The 25,817-nt window shown below is 58.8% G+C and overlaps 1 protein-coding gene across 1 annotated transcript in view; it reads right to left on the bottom strand.

Moving 5' to 3' along the window:
* The window catches only part of LIG3 (DNA ligase 3), a 29,357-nt gene continuing 3,540 nt past the window's right edge, over positions 1–25,817 (bottom strand). The window contains exons 4-20 of the mRNA XM_068165341.1: positions 24,001–24,198; positions 20,680–20,831; positions 18,338–18,504; positions 17,557–17,634; positions 17,282–17,450; positions 16,725–16,880; positions 15,567–15,698; positions 14,349–14,428; positions 13,192–13,279; positions 11,545–11,622; positions 11,146–11,269; positions 10,655–10,797; positions 9,556–9,630; positions 8,420–8,566; positions 2,991–3,171; positions 1,732–1,820; positions 1–506 (exon numbers count right to left, since the gene is read on the bottom strand). Of these exons, the coding sequence (XP_068021442.1) occupies positions 273–506; positions 1,732–1,820; positions 2,991–3,171; positions 8,420–8,566; positions 9,556–9,630; positions 10,655–10,797; positions 11,146–11,269; positions 11,545–11,622; positions 13,192–13,279; positions 14,349–14,428; positions 15,567–15,698; positions 16,725–16,880; positions 17,282–17,450; positions 17,557–17,634; positions 18,338–18,504; positions 20,680–20,831; positions 24,001–24,198 (2,291 nt within the window). The 3' untranslated portion in view covers positions 1–272. The remainder of the gene's footprint in view (positions 507–1,731; positions 1,821–2,990; positions 3,172–8,419; positions 8,567–9,555; positions 9,631–10,654; positions 10,798–11,145; positions 11,270–11,544; positions 11,623–13,191; positions 13,280–14,348; positions 14,429–15,566; positions 15,699–16,724; positions 16,881–17,281; positions 17,451–17,556; positions 17,635–18,337; positions 18,505–20,679; positions 20,832–24,000; positions 24,199–25,817) is intronic.

Below are 25,817 nucleotides of genomic sequence, written 5' to 3' on the forward strand. Positions count from 1 at the left end.
GAGAAACTGCTTCAGTTTTATTTCTTCAGCTATAAAAATACCCAAACTTTAAAACCCCAGGGAGGCTGCACCAGCCCCTGGGCAGGGCAGGGCAGGGCAGCTGCCTCCGCGCTGGGCACAAGAAGGGATGCAGCAGGACACTGGGTTGGAGCTGTTTTAATTCATCCCACACGCTGGCTGGGGAAGCACCCAGGCGGGCACCTGAGCCTTTCAAGTCTCTCCACAGGGGGAGCTTCTGCCCCCTGTGAGCCAGGCCCGGCCAGCCGGCAGGGCTAGCAGGGAGCCACCAGCCTCCGCTTGCGGATGCAGGCCCAGATCCAGTCGGGGGAGACGCGCTGAGCGCCGGGCACCTCCTGGCTGCCCCCCAGCACGTGGGTGGCCGAGGCCGCGTCGAACTCGGGCACCAGGTCCCCGTCGTAGGCGATGAAGTAGCGCCGCAGCCGCTCGAAGTCCTGCACGGAGGGCGCCAGGTAGAGCTTCACGCCGGTGAAGATGTCCAGCAGCGGCTGCGGGGTTGGGAGAGGAGCAGCACAGGGGGCGAGAGCCTGAGACCGGGCTGGAGGCTGCGCAGAGGTCCCTGAGGCACAGCTCTGTGCTTGCCCTGTGCCCAGCAGCCCTGGCTGCTCCCTGGCCTGCCGTGAAACCAGCCACAAGAGCTGCACCCCACCGGATGCTGCAGCTGGGCTCTGCTCCCCTGCCTGAGGGCAATTACTGCTCCACTGCTGCCCTTATTGCTGATGTGCTCCAGTAACCCTGACCCAAATGTCGTGGCCTTTACAAGCTGATGTTTCCTGGTGGCAGCAGAACACCCTTGGAAAGGAGCTGCTGTCTGCACCAGTGCAGGCTGCTCAGCAAACTACAGCTCAGTGATTCTTACTCCCCTACTCTGGCCTGCTGCACAAGGGGCTGGAGAGGTCAGTTCCCTTCCTCCACAGCTGCCAGCTCTGGGAGAGCTGGGCAGCCACAACCCTCTGCAGAGCAGGGCAGTGATGGGTGGGGAGAGCATCACCTGTGGCATGAGAAACACAGGGCTGCAGGCAGGGAGGAGCAGCTGCAGCCACACTGCTGCCTTTACACCAGGGGGCCCCTGGCTGCTCTTTCTGCCTTTACTCCATTTCAGTTTAGGGGGCTGCTAAGGGGAAGGTTTCAGACTTCCCCAGGTGGAAGGCAAAGGTCAGCAAGTCCCACCCCAGGGGCTACCCCCCCGGCTGTCCCAGGGGCTGACTCCCCAGCCCATCCCAGGGGCTAACTCCCCATCCCATCCCAGGGGCTGTTCCTCCAGCCCTGTCCCAGGGGCTGCTCCTCCAGCCCTGTCCCAGGGGCTGCTCCCCCAGGCTGTCTCAGGGGCTAGCACACACCCCCCCCCCAACCAGGGGCTGCTCCCCCGGCCCTGTCACAGTCTCACAGTATAACTTAGGTTGGAAAGGACCTCGAGGATCATCGAGTCCAACCTATCAACACAGACCCCATGACTAGACCATGGCACCAAGTGCCACATCCAATCCCCTCTTGAACACCTCCAGGGATGGGGACTCCACCACCTCCCTGGGCAGCACATCCCAATGACAAACAACTCGCTCAGTGAAGAACTTCCTCCTCACCTCGAGTCTAAACCTCCCCTGGTGCAGCTTGAGACTGTGTCCCAAGGGGCTGCTCCCCCCCCTGCCCCACCCCAGGGGCTAACCCCCCCAGGGCTGTCCCAGGAGCTAACCCCCCGGGGCTGCCCCCTACCGTCTTGCCGTTGTCCTCCATCTCCGAGGCCTTCCGCTTCTCCCCACGCTTCTCTGCTTTTGGAGGGGATCCAGCCACTGCTTTGCTCTCTACAAACACAGAGGTGTCTCAGTTGTGCTGCCTCTCCAGACACTGGCTGTGTAGTGAAGTGGGGGGACAACAGGAAGAGGGACAAGTGTCCCTCCTGCTCCTCCTGGCACAAGCAGCCTGGAAGCAGGGAGCTGTTTCCTACTGCCCTCTCCCCCAAGACTCTGCTGCTCACCTTCCCTCCTTGCTGTCACCATTGCTGCCCTTTGGAGACTGCTCAGGAATTTGCCTCAAGTTGCTCCCCAGGGCCAACACAAATTCATTTCACAGCTTTGCAGCTCACCACCTGGAAGTCCTCTCCACCCAGCTGCCCTCTCACACTCCCAGACTTCATCCAAATCAAATGAAGTCCTGGTTCATGGTCAGACCTCCCTGAGCCAAGGGCACCTGAGCTGCAGCTTTGCTCTTCTGATCAGCCCTGCAGCCTGCCCAGGACCCTGCCCTAGGAGGACTGCAGGGGGCTGCCTGCAGAGAAATCACTCCCCAGCAGCTCTGGGGGACTGAGACTGCCAGGCTCAAGGTGCAGCCTGGAATCTAGTATCATAGTATCAGTCAGGGTTGGAAGGGACCACAAGGATCAGCCAGTTCCAACCCCCCTGCCATGGGCAGGGACACCCCACACTAGATCAGCCTGGCCAGAGCCTCAGCCAGCCTGGGTGCAAACACCTCCAGGGCTGGGGCCTCAACCACCTCCCTCCACAACCCATTCCAGGGCTTCACCACTCTCATGGGGAAGAACTTCCTCCTCCCCTCCAGCCTGAATCTCCCCACCTCCAGCTTCATTCCATTCCCCCTAGTCCTATCACTCCCTGAGATCCTGAGCAGTCCCTCCCCAGCCTTCCTGTAGCCCCCTGCAGATCCTGGAAGACCACAATGAGGTCACCTGGGAGCCTTCTCCTCTCCAGACTGAACAGCCCCAACTCCTTCAGTCTGTCCTCTGAGAGCTTTTATTGTCCTCAGGAGTTGCCTAAGCACCAACCTGAAGAGCAGCAGGGCTGTGTCCATCTTCTCTCCATCCCAGCACAGCCCAGTGTGGCTGCTCATGCTGTGAACAGGCCAGAGTAGAGCTCTGCCCATGAACCCTGCCATGGCATCTCCAAAACAAAGACCCCCAGCCAGCCTACCCCAGACACAGAGCACACCCTGGGGAGAGCCTCCTCTCCCCAACCTACCTTCAGGCTTCTGGGCTTTTGCAGGTGACTTGCTTGGGGAAGTTTTGATGGTGCTGTGTGGTGTGGAAGACCTGGAGTTTCCCTCATTCTCTCCACTGCTGCCAGCTGTGGACTCCCCAGCATCTTCCTCCCCAGCAGTGACATTGAAGTCAGCCTTCTCCTTGGAGAGCTGGTACAGCTCCTGCCCCACAGGAAGCAAAGCACTGCCTTGAACCACAGTCAACCCCCTGACACCAGCTGGGCCATGTGGGCTCCTCCTGCTTCTTCCCCCCTCTGAAAGGTTGTTCTTCCTGCATCTCCTTGCAGCCATTTTCCTGCCAGGTCTGCTCAGGCTCTCTGTGCTCCACCCAGCTGCCTGGCATCAAGGGAAGCCATGCAGGGAGCTACTGAAAGCCACATTTCCATCACCTGCTGCAGAGCAAGGCAGAGGAACTCCCCAGAGCCTGGCAGTGAACAAACCCCACTGACCACCCTGGGCAGTCTAAAGAGGGAACCTTACCTTGCTCCCCACTGCCAGCACAGGCAGCCTGCTGGGCAGCAGGTAGGCTGAACCCCTCCAGTGCTGGCATCTGCTGCCAGTACCCCCAGGGCAGTGTGGAGAGAGCCCAAAACACAGCACCGGGCTGGGAACAGAGCTCCTCCACAGCTGACTTCACTGCTGGGGATGGCAGCAAGCCAACCCTTCCCACCAGCAAAGGAGATGGAGGAGCTGCAAGGAGAGAGCAGCCCCAGGGCTCCATGTGGCCTCTGCCCTGCAGCAGGGCCAGGCTGCCCTTAGCCCTTCAAGAGGCCTCCCCCAGCCTCAGCAATTCACAGCAGAGAATAAAGGTCACCTCTTCCAGGAAGGACATTCCTCAGCACAGGGCTGTGAGCAGAGCTGACAACTGGCTGCCAGCACAGCCCTTCCTCAAGTGCTCAGCAGCCCAAGGCACTCCCCAGGGCAAGCTGAGGATTCACAGCAAACCAATCCAGCAATCAGCCTGAGCCTGGAGTGAATGGGAGCTGCAGCTCTGCCCTGCACCCCCTGCTCCCTAGGTGTCTGTGCTGCAGCCCAGGCTGCTGCTGGAGTGAATGGGAGCTGCAGCTCTGCCCTGCACCCCCTGCTGCCTTGCTGTGCTGCAGCACAGGCTGCTGCTGGAGTAAATGGGAGCTCAGCTCTGCCCTGCACCCCCTGCTGCCTTGCTGTGTTGCAGCACAGGCTGCTGCTGGAGTGAATGGGAGCTGCAGCTCTGCCCTGCACCCCCTGCTGCCCAGCTGTCTGTGTTGCAGCACAGGCTGCTGCTGGAGTAAATGGGAGCTCATCTCTGCCCTGCACCCCCTGCTGCCCAGGTGTCTGTGCTGCAGCACAGGCTGCTGCTGGAGTGAATGGGAGCTCATCTCTGCCCTGCACCCCCTGCTGCCCAGGTGTCTGTGCTGCAGCACAGGCTGCTGCTGGAGTGAATGGGAGCTCAGCTCTGCCCTGCACCCCTGCTGCCTGCCTGGCTGTGCTTCAGCACAGGCTGCTGCTGGAGTGAATGGGAGCTCAGCTCTGCCCTGAAGCCCCTGCTGCCCAGGTGTCTGTGTTTCAGCACAGGCTGCTGCTGGAGTGAATGGGAGCTCAGCTGTGCCCTGCACCCCCTGCTGCCCAGGTGTCTGTGCTGCAGCACAGGCTGCTGCTGGAGTGAATGGGAGCTGCAGCTCTGCCCTGCACCCCTGCTGCCCAGCTGTCTGTGTTGCAGCACAGGCTGCTGCTGGAGTGAATGGGAGCTGCAGCTCTGCCCTGCACCCCCTGCTGCCCAGCTGTCTGTGTTGCAGCACAGGCTGCTGATGGAGCAAATGGGAGCTGCAGCTCTGCCCTGCACCCCTGCTGCCCAGCTGTCTGTGTTGCAGCACAGGCTGCTGCTGGAGTGAATGGGAGCTCAGCTCTGCCCTGCAGCCCCTGCTCCCCAGGTGTCTATGTTGCAGCACAGGCTGCTGCTGGAGTGAATGGGAGCTGCAGCTCTGCCCTGCACCCCTGCTGCCCAGGTGTCTGTGTTGCAGCACAGGCTGCTGCTGGAGTGAATGGGAGCTCAGCTCTGCCCTGCACCCCCTGCTGCCCAGGTGTCTGTGTTGCAGCACAGGCTGCTGCTGGAGTGAATGGGAGCTCAGCTCTGCCCTGCACCCCCTGCTGCCTTGCTGTGTTGCAGCACAGGCTGCTGCTGGAGTGAATGGGAGCTGCAGCTCTGCCCTGCACCCCCTGCTGCCCAGCTGTCTGTGTTGCAGCACAGGCTGCTGCTGGAGTAAATGGGAGCTCATCTCTGCCCTGCACCCCCTGCTGCCCAGGTGTCTGTGCTGCAGCACAGGCTGCTGCTGGAGTGAATGGGAGCTCAGCTCTGCCCTGCACCCCTGCTGCCTGCCTGGCTGTGCTTCAGCACAGGCTGCTGCTGGAGTGAATGGGAGCTCAGCTCTGCCCTGAAGCCCCTGCTGCCCAGGTGTCTGTGTTTCAGCACAGGCTGCTGCTGGAGTGAATGGGAGCTCAGCTCTGCCCTGCACCCCCTGCTGCCTGGCTGTGTTGCAGCACAGGCTGCTGCTGGAGTGAATGGGAGCTCAGCTCTGCCCTGCACCCCCTGCTGCCCAGGTGTCTGTGCTGCAGCACAGGCTGCTGCTGGAGTGAATGGGAGCTGCAGCTCTGCCCTGCACCCCTGCTGCCCAGCTGTCTGTGTTGCAGCACAGGCTGCTGCTGGAGTGAATGGGAGCTGCAGCTCTGCCCTGCACCCCCTGCTGCCCAGCTGTCTGTGTTGCAGCACAGGCTGCTGATGGAGCAAATGGGAGCTGCAGCTCTGCCCTGCACCCCTGCTGCCCAGCTGTCTGTGTTGCAGCACAGGCTGCTGCTGGAGTGAATGGGAGCTCAGCTCTGCCCTGCAGCCCCTGCTCCCCAGGTGTCTATGTTGCAGCACAGGCTGCTGCTGGAGTGAATGGGAGCTGCAGCTCTGCCCTGCACCCCTGCTGCCCAGGTGTCTGTGTTGCAGCACAGGCTGCTGCTGGAGTGAATGGGAGCTCAGCTCTGCCCTGCACCCCCTGCTGCCCAGGTGTCTGTGTTGCAGCACAGGCTGCTGCTGGAGTGAATGGGAGCTCAGCTCTGCCCTGCACCCCCTGCTGCCTGGCTGTGTTTCAGCACAGGCTGCTGCTGGAGTGAATGGGAGCTGCAGCTCTGCCCTGCACCCCCTGCTGCCCAGGTGTCTGTGCTGCAGCACAGGCTGCTGCTGGAGTGAATGGGAGCTCAGCTCTGCCCTGCACCCCCTGCTGCCCAGGTGTCTGTGTTTCAGCACAGGCTGCTGCTGGAGTGAATGGGAGCTCAGCTCTGCCCTGCACCCCCTGCTGCCCAGGTGTCTGTGTTTCAGCACAGGCTGCTGCTGGAGTGAATGGGAGCTGCAGCTCTGCCCTGCACCCCCTGCTGCCCAGGTGTCTGTGTTTCAGCACAGGCTGCTGCTGGAGTGAATGGGAGCTGCAGCTCTGCCCTGCACCCCCTGCTGCCCAGGTGTCTGTGTTTCAGCACAGGCTGCTGCTGGAGTGAATGGGAGCTCAGCTCTGCCCTGCACCCCCTGCTGCCCAGGTGTCTGTGTTTCAGCACAGGCTGCTGCTGGAGTGAATGGGAGCTCAGCTCTGCCCTGCACCCCTGCTGCCTGCCTGGCTGTGTTGCAGCACAGGCTGCTGCTGGAGTGAATGGGAGCTGCAGCTCTGCCCTGCACCCCTGCTGCCCAGGTGTCTGTGTTTCAGCACAGGCTGCTGCTGGAGTGAATGGGAGCTCAGCTCTGCCCTGCACCCCCTGCTGCCCAGGTGTCTGTGTTTCAGCACAGGCTGCTGCTGGAGTGAATGGGAGCTCAGCTCTGCCCTGAAGCCCCTGCTGCCCAGGTGTCTGTGTTTCAGCACAGGCTGCTGCTGGAGTGAATGGGAGCTCAGCTCTGCCCTGCACCCCCTGCTGCCCAGGTGTCTGTGTTTCAGCACAGGCTGCTGCTGGAGTGAATGGGAGCTCAGCTCTGCCCTGCACCCCTGCTGCCTGCCTGGCTGTGTTTCAGCACAGGCTGCTGCTGGAGTGAATGGGAGCTCAGCTCTGCCCTGCACCCCCTGCTGCCCAGGTGTCTGTGTTGCAGCACAGGCTGCTGCTGGAGTGAATGGGAGCTCAGCTCTGCCCTGCACCCCCTGCTGCCTTGCTGTGTTGCAGCACAGGCTGCTGCTGGAGTGAATGGGAGCTGCAGCTCTGCCCTGCACCCCCTGCTGCCCAGCTGTCTGTGTTGCAGCACAGGCTGCTGCTGGAGTAAATGGGAGCTCATCTCTGCCCTGCACCCCCTGCTGCCCAGGTGTCTGTGCTGCAGCACAGGCTGCTGCTGGAGTGAATGGGAGCTCAGCTCTGCCCTGCACCCCTGCTGCCTGCCTGGCTGTGCTTCAGCACAGGCTGCTGCTGGAGTGAATGGGAGCTCAGCTCTGCCCTGAAGCCCCTGCTGCCCAGGTGTCTGTGTTTCAGCACAGGCTGCTGCTGGAGTGAATGGGAGCTCAGCTCTGCCCTGCACCCCCTGCTGCCTGGCTGTGTTGCAGCACAGGCTGCTGCTGGAGTGAATGGGAGCTCAGCTCTGCCCTGCACCCCCTGCTGCCCAGGTGTCTGTGCTGCAGCACAGGCTGCTGCTGGAGTGAATGGGAGCTGCAGCTCTGCCCTGCACCCCTGCTGCCCAGCTGTCTGTGTTGCAGCACAGGCTGCTGCTGGAGTGAATGGGAGCTGCAGCTCTGCCCTGCACCCCCTGCTGCCCAGCTGTCTGTGTTGCAGCACAGGCTGCTGATGGAGCAAATGGGAGCTGCAGCTCTGCCCTGCACCCCTGCTGCCCAGCTGTCTGTGTTGCAGCACAGGCTGCTGCTGGAGTGAATGGGAGCTCAGCTCTGCCCTGCAGCCCCTGCTCCCCAGGTGTCTATGTTGCAGCACAGGCTGCTGCTGGAGTGAATGGGAGCTGCAGCTCTGCCCTGCACCCCTGCTGCCCAGGTGTCTGTGTTGCAGCACAGGCTGCTGCTGGAGTGAATGGGAGCTCAGCTCTGCCCTGCACCCCCTGCTGCCCAGGTGTCTGTGTTGCAGCACAGGCTGCTGCTGGAGTGAATGGGAGCTCAGCTCTGCCCTGCACCCCCTGCTGCCTGGCTGTGTTTCAGCACAGGCTGCTGCTGGAGTGAATGGGAGCTGCAGCTCTGCCCTGCACCCCCTGCTGCCCAGGTGTCTGTGCTGCAGCACAGGCTGCTGCTGGAGTGAATGGGAGCTCAGCTCTGCCCTGCACCCCCTGCTGCCCAGGTGTCTGTGTTTCAGCACAGGCTGCTGCTGGAGTGAATGGGAGCTGCAGCTCTGCCCTGCACCCCCTGCTGCCCAGGTGTCTGTGCTGCAGCACAGGCTGTGCCAGGCCTGCCTGCAGAGGGCCCTGCAGGGCAGTGCTGCCTACCTTCAGCTGCTGCAGGTTGGTGGCCGTCTGCCAGTCCTTGTCGTCGCGGATGCGCGTGCAGCGCGGGAAGCGGATGGAGATCCCGTCGGCGGTGTGGGCTTCGGCCTTGGAGAACTCAGCCCCTGTGATCTCCCACACTGGGGCTTTCTGAACACAGCAGGGAGCCACTCAGATCCCACCCCTGACCCTCAGCAACTAACCCTCATGTGTCTTGTGCTCCCCAACCCCTACAGCAACCTCCCTCCCTGCCCCACGCCTCACAATCTCCACTTCTTGGTCCCCTCAGCCAGAAAAGCTGCTGCTGGCTCCCAGGGGGGCTGGGACCCTCAATATCCATCTCCAGAGACCACCAAGCTGGGGGCAGGTGTTACAGGGTAGGAGAGCTCTGCAGAGGGACCTTGCCAAGCTGGACAGATGGGCAGAGGCCAAGGGCAGGAGACTGAACACATCCAAGTGCCAGGGGCTGCACATTAGCCACAAACAACCCCAGGCAGTGCTACAGGCTGGGGGCAGAGTGGCTGAGAGCAGCCAGGCAGAGAGGGACCTGGGGGTAGTGGGGGACAGCAGCTGAACATGAGCCAGCAGTGTGCCCAGGGGGCCAAGAAGGCCAAGGGCATCCTGGCCTGCATCAGGAAGAGTGTGGCCAGCAGGAGCAGGGAAATCCTTGTGCCCTGTGCTCAGCACTGCTTAGGCCACACCTTGAGTCCTGTGTCCAGATATGGAGAGGAAAAGGCTCTGAGGAGACCTCATTGTGGCCTTCCAGGATCTGAAGGGGGCTCCAAGAAAGCTGGGGAGGGACTTTTGAGGGTATCAGGAAGGGATAGAACTGGGGGGGATTGGAGCAATACTAGAAATGGGGAGATTGAGATTGGATGTGAGGAAGAAGTTGCTCCCAAGGAGGGTGGTGAGAGACTGGCACAGGTTGCCCAGGAAGGTGGTGGAAGCCTCCTGCCTGGAGGTGTTTGCAGCCAGGCTGGAGGTGGCTGTGAGCAACCTGCTGTGGTGTGAGGTGTCCCTGGCCATGGCAGGGGGGTTGGAACTGGCTGAGCCTTGAGCTCCTTTCCAACCCTGACAATTTCATGAAGTACAGCAGGGCTGGAAAGACCACAGAGAAGTGACCTGAGGACAGCTCTTACCTTTGGATCTGGGACAATGAAGTCTGGGTAGTAGATTTTGTTGATTTTTAGCCACCTTGGGATTTTAGTAGGATCCTGTGAATGACAAGCACACACACAAAAAGCACTTAGGATCATGTAGTGATTTATGGCTGCAAAAGAAGGTGCTGGAAGAGAAGCAGCAGCAGATGAGCACACAGGCACTGCACTGCCTTGGGAAGGATGGAGTTTGCTGCAGCAGCCAGCCCCTGCAGCATCCAGCTGGCCCCCGCAGCAGGCAGCCAGGCAGCCGGCCCCTTGCAGCAGGCAGGCAGGCAGCTGGCCCCTTGCAGCAGGCAGGCAGGCAGCTGGCCCCTTGCAGCAGGCAGGCAGCCCCTTGCAGCAGGCAGGCAGGCAGGCGGCTGGCCCCTTGCAGCAGGCAGGCAGCTGGCCCCTTGCAGCAGGCAGCTGGCCCCTTTGCAGCAGGCGGGCAGGCAGGCAGCCAGGCGGCCCCTTGCAGCAGGCAGGCAGCCCGGCGGCCCCTTGCAGCAGGCAGCCCGGCGGCCGGCCCCTTGCAGCAGCTTCTGTCACCTAGAGAGGCACAGCTGTGCCACAGCTCTGCACTCCTGCCACTCCAGATGCCACCCAGTGCCAGTGGCCCCAGCTGTGGTTCACACAGCACTTGCCCATTCAGCTCAGGATTCCAGCACCTCCCTGCAGGTGCCCTTCAGCATGTCAGGAAGCAGAGCTCAGCTCTCTGTGCAGTCTTCAGGGGCAACATTCCCCAGCTCAGGAAGTCCCTCACATGCAGCCTGAACTCCCCCAGCCCCCACGGGCTGAGCGGAGCGTTTGCCCCACCTAGTGACTGCCTTCGCCCAGCACAGCATGCCAAGAGTGCTGCTTGCTCTGCCCTGCCCAGTGGCACCCAGGCTGAGCAGGGAGCAGCTGGTGCCTGGCTCCCCACTCAGGGCCTGGGTACAGCTCTCAGGAGCTGGCTTGCACCTGCAGCTCCTGTGTCAGGGCACTTTAGCCACTCCCTGCCAGCACAGCACTTCAGCCCTGCCTCCAGCCAGCACCTCAGCAGGAAGAAGGCTTTCTCCAAGGTCTTTGCTGATCAGCTCCATGCCAGAGCCCCTCTCACCTTGCTGATCTTCACCATGTCCAGCTCTGTCTGCAGCCGTGCCAAGGTGGCATCGTCGTGGCCCCCAGCGCACTTGGTCACAGTGCACCACTTCTCGCTCTTGGGGTCGTAGCAGCCCATCAGGAAGATGGACATCATCCCACCTGCAGCAGGGCACAGCAGGGCAGCTCTCAGCCTTTCCCAAAGCAATCAACCAAGCCCCTTTTCCACCTCTGGGACCCAAAGGACCTCGGGTTTGTGCTGACTTCCCAGCATCAGCTCCCACCAGCTGAGCAGAGCCTCTGCCCCCTCAGAGCCCAGCCCAGGACCCAGGGCTCTGCCCTGCCAATAGCCCACAGCAAACTCATGGCTGCCATCTGATGGCCACTGCTACAGCCACCAGCCTCATTCTGCTGGGAGACTAAATGCCAGAGGAGGCCTAGAACAGCAAAAATGCTTGAGCATCTCCTGAGCTGGCAGATCTCTGACTGAGGCCAGCTCCCGAGACTCACCTTTGCTGCCTTGCCCATAGAAAGCTCCCAGCACCACCAGGTCAGCAGTGTCAGCCATGGCACCCTCATTCAGGTAGTCCTTCTTCACCTTCAGCCAGTGCCTCTTCCCTGGCTCATAGTTACCCTGAGCAAAACATGGGAAGAACTTCCAGTCAGGAAGATGCTCCTGGTGTGCAGCCATCTCCTGCAGCAGCCTTGCTTTCACCCAGGGCAGCAGTGCAGGAGCACACCGGTGTCTGAGGAGCAACCTGGGCTGAGGCCGGCTCCAACGAGAGCCCAGAGAGGTTTCGTGGGTGCTCAGCCTTGTGTGCTTCGCCCACACCCCCTGCCCCACACCCCCCTGCCTGCTGCTGCTCCCCAGTCACCCCAGAGCCCAGAGGAGAGTGAAGGTGCACCTGCCTTTATGTCCTTCAACACCAGGCCTTCCAGCCCCTCACGGATGACTCTGGTGATCATCTCTGCCAGATCTGAGGCTTTCTGCAAAGGGAAGGGAAGGGAAGGGATCCTGGTGAGGGCAGTCAGAGGGGAGTGGTGCCCAGGGCTTGTGTCTGGAGCAGTGGCACTAAAAGCAAGCCAGCTGCAGAGGTGAATGGCTCCTGTCATGACAGAGTTCTCCAAGGAGAGTCCACAGGAGCTGCACAGCCAGGGCCGCACAGCCAGGGCCGCACAGCCAGGGCCGCACAGCCAGGGCCGCACAGCCAGGGCCCAAACTGGGAACAGGACCCAGGAAGGGCAAGGGTTGGTTAGTTAAAAGCACTCCTCAGAGCCAAAGGAGCCACAGATGGTGTCTCCAGCATGTCCCACACACAGAGGGCCAGAGTCTCCCCACTGAGCAGCACCTCCTCTCTATCCAGCTGACCTAACCTCTCTTCTTCTGCCCCAAGTGTCCAAGGAGTCCCCAACAGGCCCAGGGTGCTGCAGCGGCACAGAAAAGTAAGAGGACACAGAGCTGGTGCACAACCACCACAGGAGAAGCTGAGCAGGCTGCTCTCAAAGCGGGGCACACAGGGTGGAGCTGGGCCATGCACCTGAAGCTGCCAGGCTGGGAACTGGAAGCATCCAGCCCCCTGCCATCAGCCTGCAGGCTCAGGTACACCAGGCTTCAGCTCCTCCCAGCAGTGTTTGAGTTACAGTGGCTACAACACCAAGGCAAGGTAAGCTGATGCTGAAGTGGTTGTGGCCAAGAGAAGATGGGAGCCAGGCAGAGCCTTCTTGAACACTGCTGGCTGAAGAGGTCTGGCACACAGACCTGACACAACAGAACACAGAATCAACCAGGCTGGAAAAGACCTCAGAGATCATCCAGACCAACCTCTCACCCAGCACCATCTGATCAACTCAACCAAGCACCCCATGAAGTCCCCTCCTAAACACCTCCAGGGATGGGGACTCCACCACCTCCCTGGGCAGCACATCCCAGTGGCCAATCTCTCTTGCTGGGAAGAACTTCCTCACCTCCAGACTAAACCTCCCCTGGCACAGCTTGAGACTGTGTCCTCTTGTTCTGGTGCTGGGTGCCTGGGAGAAGAGACCAAACCCCAGCTGGCTACAACCTCCCTGCAGGGAGTTGCACAGAGCAAGAAGGTCTCCCCTGAGCCTCCTCTTCTCCAGGCTAAGCAACCCCAGCTCCCTCAGCCTCTCCTCACAGGGCTGTGCTCCAGACCCCTCCCCTGGACACCTTCAAGTCTCTCAATGTCCTTCTTAAACTGAGGAGCCCAGAACTGGACACAGGACTCAAGGTGTGGCCTAAGCAGTGCTGAGCACAGGGCACAAGGACTTCCCTGCTCCTGCTGGCCACACTCTTCCTGATGCAGGCCAGGATGCCCTTGGCCTTCCTGGCCACCTGGGCACACTGCAGGCTCATGTTCAGCTGCTGTCAACCACCACCCCCAGGTCCCTTTGTGCCTGGCTGCTCTCAGCCACTCTGAGCCCAGCCTGCATCACTGCCTGGGGTTGTAACCATTCTGCCAGGCAAGGAACTGCTGCCCATGCAAGAGCCTTCCTGAGGAGCAGGGCCAGGGGGCAGGGGCAGGGCAGGGCACTCACCGTGACGTGCTTCATCTCGGAGAAGAGAATCCTGTTGGGGATCTGCACCATGTTGTCGTGCAGGAACTTCCGGCGCTCGCTGAGAGGCCTACAGCAGCACACAGCCACAGTCACCGAACCCTGGGGGCTTGGAAGGGACCTCTGCAACCCCAACCCCACTCCTAAAGCAGGGCACCCACAGCAGCTTGCCCAGCAGCACACTGCCCAGGGGGGGTTGGAAGCTCTCCACACAAGGACACTCCACAACCTCTCTGGGCAGCCTGCTCCAGGCCTCCAGCACCCTCACACCAAACAACTTTCTCCTCCTCTTCACATCCAACCTCCTGGCCTCCACTCTCTGCCCCTTGCTGCCCCTTGGCCTGGCCCTGGCCACCACTCAGCAGAGCCTGGCCCCAGCCTCTTGCCCCCCACAGCTCCATTAGCTCTTGCTGAGCATTGCTCAGCTGCCCTCTGGGGCTGCTCTTCTGCAGGCTCTCAGCCCCAGGGCTCTCAGCCTTTGCTGCTCCCAGAGCTGCTCCAGGCCCCTCAGAAGCTCTGCAGCCTCCCCTGGGCTCCCTCCAGCAGTTCCCTGTCTCTGTTCAACTGGGGAGCTCAGAACTGGACCCAGAACTCCACATGTGGCCTCACTGGGGCAGAGTAGAGGGTGAAGAGAGCATCTCCCTCATGAACCCCAGGAGCCCATTGGCCTTCTTGGCCACAAGAGCTCCTTGCTGGCTCCTGGAGAGATAGTTAAGGACAGAAGCAATTCTATCATGAAGCACCAGCAGTGAACACTGAGCAGAGCCACTGGGATCATTGAATGATCTATGCTATGAGCTGCACAGAGGACAATCAATCCTCACTTTCCTGCTGGAACTAAGCTACACATTAGAAGCTGTGTGTTAAGAAAGTCTTTAGTTGCAGGGGACAGGAGGTGAGCTGGGTGCTGAACCACACTCAGCTGCTGATTCTGATGCCCTGCAACTGCAGAGCAAGAAGCAGCTCCACCAGCCAAACTCCTCAGCACAGGAAGGCCTCTCCTAAGCTGCCTCACTTTTACAGGGGTAAGTGGCCAGTCTTTAGAGCCTCCAGGAGCTGCTCCTGCAGTGGCTGTGTTCCAGCCAGCTTGTGCTGGGAGCATCCAGTCAGGCTGCTCTCCCACTGCAGCAGGCACCTACCTGTCCATCAGGCTGACATCATTGAAATAGATGCAGTCAAACACAAAGAGGCAAACGTTGGCATCTTGGAAAGCAGCTTTCTGAAAGACAATCAAAGGCCTCTGTCAGACAGCTGCATCAGCAGCAGGCAGCCCTGTGGGGGGCTGTAGAAAGATGACAGAAACAAAAGGATGCATTTTAATCTCCACCTTTTAGCTCTAAGAGGCTTAAGCACCTCTTGAAAGAGAGAATTGAGATTGAGGCTGAGTGTGTCAAAGCATAACCCAAAGAAGCTAACCATGGTCACTGCCTGCTGACAGGGAATGAGCACCACAGGGCTCCAGGATTCTGGGCAGTGTCACTGCCCCAGCTGCTGCTGCAACACAAACCCAGATGCAGGGAGCTCAGATTAATGTCTGCTTGAGGTTAAAGCACTTAGTTTAATTCTCACTTTGCTCTCCCCTTCCCCACCACCATTTATTCCAGACATGAGCACCACAGACTGCCAAACCCAACTCCTCCAGCCTGCCCTGCCTGACTCCAGCAGTAAGCAAATCCAGACCTTCAGGATTCTCCAAAGGGATTTTAAGCCTTGATCTTGGCAGTTTTGCTGCTGTCCTGCTGCTGATCAGGTCCCTGTCAGCTCTGCTGTACTAGAGCAGCACCTTCTCCTTCACATCAGCCTTCTCAGACATCTCATTTTCCCCCCAGATCACAGAACTGTCAGGGTTGGAAGGGAGCTCAAGGCTCAGCCAGTCCCAACCCCCCTGCCATGGCCAGGGACACCTCACATTGCAGCAGGTTGCTCACAGCCACCTCCAGCCTGGCTGCAAACACCTCCAGGCAGGAGGCTTCCACCACCTCCCTGGGCAACCTGTGCCAGGCTCTCACCACCCTCCTGGCCAACAACTTCTTCCTCACAGCCAATCTCAATCTCCCCACTTCTAGTTTTGCTCCATCCCCCCCAGGCCTATCCCTCCCTGACACCCTCAAAAGTCCCTCCCCAGCTTTCTTGGAGCCCCCTTTGGATATTGGAAGGCCATAATGAGGTCTTCTCAGAGCCTTCTCTTCACCAGACTGCACAACCCCAACTCTCTCAGGCTGTCTCCACACTGAGGCAAGCATCAGAGCTCTTAAAGTCCCCTGTGAGAACAGATCTCATGCCAGTGTGTCTAAGTCAGCAGAAAAAGAGCCTCCAGCCACAGCAAAGGATTTTCCTTTGTTTCTTGTCTCTCTTACCTTGTGCACACCAAGAGTCCCAAAAGGAAGGGGTTTGCCAGTTTTGTTGTCAATCAGAAGAACTTCTGAATCCAGGATCATGCTTTGCCCACCAGGGAAAGCCTGGGGGATGAAATCCTTAAAATGGGCAACCTTGGAGAGAAAAAAAACAGCATAGGAAATGAAAATGTCTGCAGGCTGAGCAGGACTCAGCCCAGTGCTGTGTGCCTGAGGCCCACGGAGGCACTTCTGCACCAGTCTGACTTTCTACTACAGTATAGAATAGAATAAACCAGGTTGGAAGAGACCTTTGAGATCAAGTCCAACCTCTCACCCAACACCATCTGATCAACTAAACCATGGCACCAAGCACCCCATCCAGTCTCCTTCTGAACACCTCCAGGGATGGGGACTCCACCTCCCTGGGCAGCACATCCCAAGGGCCAATCTCTCCTTCTGGGAAGAACTTTCTCCTCACCTCCAGCCTAAACCTCCCCTGGCACAGCTTGAGACTGTGTCCTCTTGTTCTGGTGCTGGGTGTCTGGGAGAAGAGACCAACCCCCACCTGGCTACAACCTCCCTTCAGGGATTTGGAGAGAGCAAGAAGGTCTCCCCTGAGCCTCCTCTTCTGCAGGCTAAGCAACCCCAGCTCCCTCAGCCTCTCCTCCCAGGGCTGTGCTCCAGACCCCTCCCCAGCCTTGTTGCCCTTCTCTGGACACCTTCAAGTCTCTCAGTGTTTTTCTTAACCTGAGGAGCCCAGAACTGGACACAGGACTCAAGGTGTGGCCTAAGCAGTGCTGAGCACAGGGCACAAGGACTTCCCTGCTCCTGCTGGCCACACTCTTCCTGCTGCAGGCCAGGATGCCCTTGGCCTTCTTGGCCACCTGGGCACACTGCTGGCTCATGTTCAGCTGCTGTCAACCACTACCCCCAGGTCCCTCTCTGCCTGGCTGCTCTCAGCCACTCTGACCCCAGCCTGTGGCACTGCATGGGGATGTAACCATTCTGCCAGGCAAGGAACTGCTGCCCATGCAAGAGCCTTCCTGAGGAGCAGGGCCAGGGGGCAGGGAGCTGGGCACTCTTCCTGCTGCAGGCCAGGATGCCACTGGCCTGTTGTGACAGGCAGTGGTGTTTCCAGAGGGGCTGGCAGGACAGCAGAGAGAGTTTCTAGGTGCTTACTTTATGTGGGAGGACAGGCTTGAGGCTCCTGCTGAAGTAGCTGAAGTGGTCCCCGCTCTTGTGCACCTGGACGCGCTCGCCGTCGTACTTGATCTCGGCGTACATGCCGTTGGGACACTTCTTCATGGCATACTCGATGGACTTGCAGGCTTCAGCCTGGGGAAGGTGCAGAGAGAGACAGAGACAGAGAAGTTCCAGCAGCTCAGATGATGTATTCAAATAGTTGGATTCAGGAAAGGCAAGCCCTGCCCCACCAACCTGCTCTCCTTCTACACCCGGGTGACTGCCTGGGGGATGTGGGGCAGGCTGTGGATGGAGTCTGCCTGGACTTCAGCAAGTGCAGAAGTTCCTCCTCATATTGAGGTGGAACCTCTTGTGTTGCAGTTTCCATCCCTTGCCCCTTGGCCTATCACAGGCTGCTGCTGTCCTTTCCTTCCTGCCCTCAGACACAGCCACCTCTGCACCTCCTGATCCCACAGCTGAGGAGCTCTGCCAGCACACCACCACTCCAGCTCCTGCTTGGCTGAAGGTCACCACGGCAGGAGAGGCAACATTACCAGCATGGGCTGAACTGGGGTCATCAGGGAGGCCTGCACACTGAGGGTCCTCTTCACACCTGGCACCTTCTCAGCCTCCTGCTGGTTCCTCAGGACTCTCTCCACCACGTCGTGCAGGTTGCGTGAGGCTTTGAAGGCCTCATAAGCGTTGGGATCCAGAGCGTCCAGCCTGGGGTAGAGGAGGGAAACACGGATCAGCCTCAGGGCTGCTGCTCCTGCCTGATCAGGCTAAGGGCCAAGGCTGCTTTGATTTGCCAGTGGCAGGCCAGACTTACACATGCTTGGCTCCAGCATTCATCTTCAAGTCGTGCTTAATGAGCCTGATGATGCACTTCAGGTCGTTGCCTGTGCACCTGAGATGCAAGAGCAGAGCACAGAATTAACCAGGCTGGAAGAGACCTCAGAGATCATCCAGTCCAACCTATCACCCAGCACCATCTGACCAACTAAACCATGGCACCAGGTACCCCATCCAGGCTCTTCTTAAGCACTTCCAGGGATGGGGACTCCCACCACCTCCCTGGGCAGCACATCCCAGTAGCCAATCTCTCTGGGAAGAGCTTCCTCACCTTCATCCTCCACTAGATCAGGTTGCTCAGAGCCTTGTCCAGCCTGACCTTGAATATCTCCAGGGATGGGGCCTCAACCATCTCCCTGGGCAACCTGTTGCAGTGTTCCAGCAGCCTCCTGCTGCAGAACTTGTTCCTCACATCCAACCTCAGTCTGCTCTTCTCTCATTTCAAACCACTGCCCATGGTCCTGTCCCTGCAGGCCTTTGGGAGCAGTCCCTCTGCAGCCTTCCTGCAGCCCCTCAGGTACTGGAAGGCTGCTCTAAGGTCCCCCTGGAGCCCTCTCTTCTCCAGGCTGAACACCCCCAGCTCCCTCAGCCTGTCCTCACAGTAGAGGAGCTCCAGCCCCCACAGTAGAGGAGCTCCAGCCCCCTGATCACTTTTGTGGCCTCCTCTGGAGCCTCCTCTAGAGGCTCCTCACGATCCACTTGCAGGCTGTGACATGCAGATGAGCACTGCTGGTTCTGGGGCTGACTCCTCTCCTCACCTGCGACTAATGTGCTGCAGCACACTCTGCTGGTCATCTTCCTTAGTAAGCTTTGACAGCTGGATTAGGAACTCATCCACCTCTTGGATGGTCAGGAGGCTTTTGGCTGCGGGAGGACAAGTCTTGCTCTGCTCGAAGAAGAGGCGCACGGTCTCGGACACATCTCCCTGTCTCCAGAAACAAACCAAGGCTGGGGGTCAGAGCTGTGGGCTGGGGAATGGGGTTCAGGAATGATTGCATGAAGGAACTGGAACCAAACAGGAAAAGCAAGCTGCCACGACACAAAGCAAAGCTTCTCAGCTGCTGGACTTGCAGGGGAAGCTAAGTGGAGAGAGCCAGGGTCACCTCCCTGCTCTGCTCTGCTGCAGCATCACAGACTGCTCCCTCAGGGTGAAGCCCCTCATCAATCCATGCATCTGAAACACTCTGCAGCACACAGCCTGGACTCCACAGCAACCAGATTTTATCTCCCCCGGCTCTGACAGTCAGAGTTGATGTTTATTTAGAGGGATCTCATATACTGAGAATGCTTGGAGTGCTGTGCCCTGCTAGGGGACCCCCAAGACAAGAGAACATGGAGCTGCTGGAGCATGTCCAGAGGAGGGCCATGAGGATGAGAGGGCCAGGGTCACCTCCCTGCTCTGCTCTGCACTGCTGCAGCATCACAGACTGCTTCCTCAGGATGAAGCCCCTGGTAAATCCATGGATCTGAAACACTCAGGTGATGTCACTAGAAGGCAGCACACAGCAAGGCAATAGAGCCCTAAGAATCAGCTTCATTAATTCACAGAATCAGAGAACTGTCAGGGTTGAGAAGGGAGCTCAAGGCTCAGCCAGTCCCAACCCCCCTGCCATGTGCAGGGACACTTCACACCACAGCAGGTTGCTCACAGCCACCTCCAGCCTGGCTGCAAACACCTCCAGCCAGGAGGCTTCCACCACCTCCCTGGGCAGCCTGTGCCAGGCTCTCACCACCCTCCTGGGGAACAACTTCTTCCTCACATTCAATCTCAATCTCCCCACTGCTAGTTCTATCATCCTATCAGCTCCCCCACTGTCTGCACCTTGCAGTGGATCAGAACCTTGTGCAGCTGTTACCCACGCTGCTGTGCTGGCATTCAATGCACACCTATGAGCACCTGCAGGAGTGTGAGTGCAGCTTCATTCTAGGACCTGACTGCAGCTCAGTTACACATCTGGCAAATGAAACAGTTTTGGATAAGTGGTGACAGGAAATAGGTACCAGAAATCAGCAGAGCAAGCTTGGCAGAGCAGCTGAGAGGAAGCAGATGCAGCCCAAGCTGCCCAAATAGGTTCAGTCTTGCTGGCTAGAGCTTTGCAGGTGCATTCTGATCTTGTGTCCTGCTCAAACATTATTTTCTAAAGCTACCAGGTGGGAGAAAGTGCTATGAGAACTGTTAAAGAGGGGAAAAAAACCCATCCAATCACCGACTGCCACTCTAGCAGTGAGATTCATGAGGTTCAACAAGAGCAAGGGCAGGGTCCTGCAGCTGGGTGGAGGCAATCCCAGGCACAAATCCAGGCTGGGTAGGGACTGGCTGGAAAGCAGCCCTGAGGAGAGAGACTTGGGGGTGCTGGGGGAGGAGAAGCTCACCAGGAGCTCTCAGTGTGCACTTGCAGCCCAGAAAGCCAATCAGAGCCTGGGCTGCAGCAAGAGAAGTGTGGCCAGCAGGGCAAGGGAGGTGATCCTCCCCCTCTGCTCAGCTCTGGGGAGACCCCACCTGGAGTACTGCCTCCAGTTCTGGAGCCCCTATTGCAAGAGGGATGTGGAGGTGCTGCAAAGTGTCCAGAGAAGGGCCAGGAGGATGAGCAGAGGGCTGGAGCTGCTCTGCTGTGAGGACAGACTGAAGGAGTTGGGGCTGTTCAGTCTGGAGAAGAGAAGGCTCCCAGGTGACCTCATTGTGGCCTTCCAGGATCTGAAGGGGGCTACAGGAAGGCTGGGGAGGGACTGCTCAGGATCTCAGGCAGTGATAGGACTAGGGGGAATGGAATGAAGCTGGAGGTGGGGAGATTGAGGCTGGAGGGGAGGAGGAAGTTCTTCCCCATGAGAGTGGTGAAGCCCTGGAATGGGTTGTGCAGGGAGGTGGTTGAGGCCCCAGCCCTGGAGGTGTTTAAGGCCAGGCTGGCTGAGGCTGTGGCCAGGCTGATCTAGTGTGGGGTGTCCCTGCCCATGGCAGGGGGGTTGGAACTGGCTGATCCTTGTGGTCCCTTCCAACCCTGACTGATACTGATACCACTATGAGATGAGCAACCTTTCAGAGAGCCTTACAGATGCCCACAGCAAGGGGTGAGAAACAAAGAGAGCTGCTGCCTGTACTCACCTGCTCCAGGTCCCGCACCATCTCTTCCTGGCTGCAGTTAAAGATCCTACTGAACAGCTTCACAATCTGTTTGTCATTCAAGTTGTAAACGATTTTAATGACACCTGGTAGCAGCAGCTTGATGGTCAGGTAGACATCACCATGGAAGCCATCTGGAAAACAGCAACCACCACGCCACAGAGCGTTACAGATGATCAGCAGCCAGCTGGGTTTGGTTTGTGCTCACTGCCAGGACCCTGGGGGGGGCAAAAAATACTGCAGCTGGGGCTTCCCCTTTCCACCACACTGCTCTGCTTCATGTGCAAGATTTCTTAGGGGACACATCCACAAGGGTCCTCCAAATCATACCACAGGACATTAGAGGTTGGAAAGGACCTCATCGAGCCCAAGCCCCCTGCTAGAGCAGCATCACCCAGGGGAGTCTGCACAGGAAGGCATCCAGGTGGGGTTGGAAAGGCTCCAAAGGAGACTCCACAGCCTCCCTGGGCAGCATGCTCCAGGGCTCTGGCACCCTCACTGTAAAGTTTCTCCTCATGTTGAGGTGAAACCTTCTCTGTTCAAGCTTGTACCTCTTGTTCCTTGGCTTATTGCTGTGCATCACCCAGAAGAGCTTGGCCCCCTCCACTTGCCCCCCACCCCTCAGGTATTGATGGACATTGATCAGATCCCTCTCAGCCTTCTCCTCTTCAAACTAAACAGCCCCAGGTCTCTCAGTCTCTTTACAGGGGAGATGCTCAAGTCCCCTGATCATCCTCATGGCTCTGTTGGATTCTCTCCAGCAGGTCTGTGTCTCTCCAGAACTGGGGAGCCCAAAATGGACACAGCATTGCAGGTGTGGTCTCAGCAGGGAGAGAGGGGGAGAAGAACCTCCCAAGACCTGCTGGACCCAGTGCTGAGTTTGACAGCACCTGCGAGCGTTCCCCACAACCAGACTGCAGCACTCCTCTCCATTTGCTCCTTAAAGAGCTCAACTTTGCACCCACCCCCACGGGTCACCGACCCCAGGTGCGCCCTGCGCCCGCCTCCATGGGTCACCGACCCCCGGGGCACCCTGCACCCATCCACAGGGGTCACAGACCCCTCCGGCACCCTGCACCCATCCACAGGGGTCACAGACCCCTCCGGCACCCTGCACCCATCCACAGGGGTCACAGACCCCTCCGGCACCCTGCACCCATCCACAGGGGTCACAGACCCCTCCGGCACCCCGCACCCACACACAGGGTTCACAAACCCCTCTGGCACTCTGCACCCATCCACGGGGGTCACAAACCCCTCTGGCACCCTGCACCCACCCACAGGGGTCACAAACCCCTCTGGCACTCTGCACCCATCCACGGGGGTCACAAACCCCTCTGGCACCCTGCACCCATCCACAGGGGTCACAAACCCCTCTGGCACTCTGCACCCATCCACAGGGGTCACAAACCCCTCTGGCACTCTGCAGCCACCCACAGGGGTCACAAACCCCTCTGGCACCCTGCACCCACCCACAGGGGTCACAAACCCCTCTGGCACTCTGCACCCATCCACAGGGGTCACAAACCCCTCTGGCACTCTGCACCCATCCACAGGGGTCACAAACCCCTCTGGCACTCTGCACCCACCCACAGGGGTCACAAACCCCTCTGGCACTCTGCACCCACCCACAGGGGTCACAAACCCCTCTGGCACTCTGCACCCACCCACAGGGGTCACAAACCCCTCTGGCACTCTGCACCCATCCACAGGGGTCACAAACCCCTCTGGCACTCTGCACCCATCCACGGGGGTCACAAACCCCCACGGCACCCTGCACCCATCCACAGAGGTCACAAACCCCCGCGGCGCCCAGCACCCATCCACAGGGGTCACAAACCCCTCTGGCACCCTGCACCCACACACAGGGGTCACAAACCCCTCTGGCACCCTGCACCCATCCACAGGGGTCACAAACCCCTGCGGCACCCTGCACCCATCCACAGGGGTCACAAACCCCTCTGGCACCCTGCACCCATCCACAGGGGTCACAAACCCCTCCGGCACCCTGCACCCATCCACAGGGGTCACAAACCCCTGCGGCGCCCTGCACCCATCCACAGGGGTCACAAACCCCTGCGGCACCCTGCACCCATCCACAGGGGTCACAAACCGCTGTGGCACCCTGCACCCATCCACAGGGGTCACAAACCCCCGCAGCGCCCTGCACCTATCCACAGGGGTCACAAACCCCTGGACCCCCCCAGCCTGGAGTGCACAGCAACCAGATGTTCTTTCCCCTGGCTGTGGCAGTCAGAGCTGATGTTCATTAGGCGAGGGATCTCACCTGGAGTGCTGTGTCCAGCTATCAGAGCCCCAACACAAGAGGACATGGAGCTGCTGGAGCACAAAGGGCCACAAATATGATCAGGGGCTAGAGAGCCTCCTCTTTGAGGCCAGGGGCTCTTCAGTCTGGAGAGAAGGAGGCTCTGGGGATAACTTAGGGCAGCCTTTCAGTACCTGAAGGGAGCTACAGGAAGGATGGAGAGGGGCTCTTAGGAGGACCTCTGGTGATAGGATGAGGGCCATGGTTTGAAACTGGAGCAGGGGAGATTTAGATTGGACATGAGGAGGAAGTTCTGCACAATGAGGGTGGTGAAGCACTGGAACAGGTTGCCCAGGGATGTGGTTGAGGCCCCATCCCTGGAGACATTCAAGATCTGACTTGACTTGATGTGGCAGCCTGTGACAGAACAAGAGGACACAGCCTCAAGCTGTGCCAGGGGAGTTTCAGGCTGGATGTCAGTAAGAATTCTTCCCAGAGAGATTGGCCATTGGGATGTGCTGCCCAGGGAGTCCCCATCCCTGAAGGTGTTTAAAATAGAGCCTGGATGAGGCCCTTAGCATCATAGTATCAGTCAGGGTTGGAAGGGACCACAAGGATCAGCCAGTTCCAACCCCCCTGCCATGGGCAGGGACACCCCACACTAGATCAGCCTGGCCACAGCCTCATCCAGCCTGGACTTAAACACCTCCAAGCACAGCATCCCAACCCCCTCCCTGGACAACCCATTCCAGGGCTTCACCACTCTTGTGGTGAAGAACTTCCTGCTCACATCCAGCCTGAATCTCCCCACCTCCAGCTGGTGCCATGGTGTAGTTGATTAGATGGTGTTGGGTGAGAGGTTGCACTTGATGATCTCTGAGGTCTTTTCCAACCTGGTTAATTCTCCATTCTGGCCCTGGGCAGCCTGCTCTAGTTGGAGGTGTCCCAGCTGACTGCAGGGGATTTGGACAAGGTGACCTTTGAGGCTCCCTGCCAACCTGATGCCACCACCTGTGAATGCCAAGCAGGAATCCTACCTCCCCCAGATCCCTTCTTCAGGAAATCCTGGATGATCTGAGTTTTCACGTTGTAGCTGGGCTTCTCAGCCACCATGGCACAGAGCTTCCTGAACTCCCGCAGCAGGCAGTCCTTGTGCTTCGGGTCACAGTTCTTGGCAGACAGGCTGGACTTGTGGGAAGAGTTTGCAGGCTCATCTTCTGAGTTCTTTGGCTTGGCTGCACCAAAGACAGAACAAGTTGCTCTTTAAACAAGTACAACAACTTCACAACAAGCTCTAAAGCTGAGGCTGCCTCTGCCTGGCAAATCCAACTGAAGGATCCCAGCACGGTGCTGAGGCTTCAGAACTGCTTCTGACTGCTGTGTGCTGCACTGACAGCTGGGACTTGACATTATAATCACCATTAAGAAAACATTCTACATCCTTCCTTCCAGCCTGAGGGAGTTGGGGCTGTGCAGCCTGGAGAAGAGAAAGCTCCAGGGAGACCTCAGAGCAGCCTTCCAGTAGCTGAAGGGCTCCAGGAGAGCTGGGGAGGGACTTTTTACAAAGACATGGAGTGGCAGGATGAGGGGGAATGGCTTCAAAGTGGAAGAAGCTGGATTTAGATTGGACATTAGGAAGAAACTCTTCCCCAGGAGGGTGGTGAGGCACTGGAACAGGTTGTCCAGAGTTCTGGAGGAGTTGTGTTGCCAGTTCTGGAGGCTCAAAGCTTGAAAGTGCTCAGAGCTAGGCTGGGCGAGGCCTTGAGCAACCTGGCTTAGGGGAAGGTGTCCCTGCCCATGGCAGAGGTTGGAACTAGATGATCCTTAAGATCCCCTCCAATCCAAAAATGAGGCTATGATTTCAAAAAACAGATGAAAACTGTCCAGTGCCCTCTCCTCTTACAACCCTAACACCTCTGCCTATGCTCACCCCATGCAGTGTGTGGCACACAGGCTCAGAGTTATCCACAGTCAGTCTGTGTCAGGTCAGCCCTCACATGCTCACTGTCCTCTGGCAGCTCTTTCCAGGAGAAGCTGCTCAGGACTAACCATTTTCCCTTCCATAAACACTGCAACTGGGGGATCCCTTACAGCTCAAACAGGCCAATGGACTAAGGCAGCAGTGTGACAATGAAGGGGCTGGAGCCCTGGAGCAGGCTGCCCAGAGAGCTTGTGGAGTCTTCTTCCCTGGAGAGCTTCCAAAGCCACCTGGCCATGGTGATCCTGGGCAAGCTGCTGTGGGTGCCCTGCTGGAGCAGGGGGAATGGACTGGATGATAGAATCCTAGAATTATCAGGGTTGGAAGGGACCTCAAGGATCAGCCAAGTTCCAACCCCCTGCCATGGCCAGGGACACCTCACACTACAGCAGGTTGCTCACAGCCACATCCAGCCTGGCTGCAAACACCTCCAGGGAGGAGGCTTCCACCACCTCCCTGGGCAGCCTGTGCCAGACTCTCACCACCCTCCTGGGGAACAACTTCTTCCTGACATCTACCCTGAATCAGAGAATTATAGAATGCTCTGGGCAAGAAGGGACCTCCAAGGGTCATCCAGTCAGACCTCCCTGCAGTCAGCAGGGACATCCCCAACCAGACCAGGCTGCCCAGGGCCTCGTCCAGCCTCACCTTGAGTATTTCCACTTCTACCTCGAATTACCCACTTCTGGGTTTATTCCATTCCCTCCAGTCCTATCACTACTTGACAAATCTCCAGAGGTCTTTTCCAGCTCCACCATGCTTGGGTTCTGGGATGCTGTTACAACAGTAACAACCTTACAACAGTAAATTTGCTGATGAAAGCAAGCTGGGGGCAGGAGTTGATCTGCTGGAGGGTAGAGAGGCTCTGCAGAGGGA

Source organism: Melanerpes formicivorus, unplaced genomic scaffold (genome assembly GCF_026170545.1).
Source record: "Melanerpes formicivorus ecotype bairdi unplaced genomic scaffold, bMelFor1.0.p_v2 SCAF_88, whole genome shotgun sequence".
In the NCBI taxonomy this organism is placed as follows: Eukaryota; Metazoa; Chordata; class Aves; order Piciformes; family Picidae; genus Melanerpes; species Melanerpes formicivorus.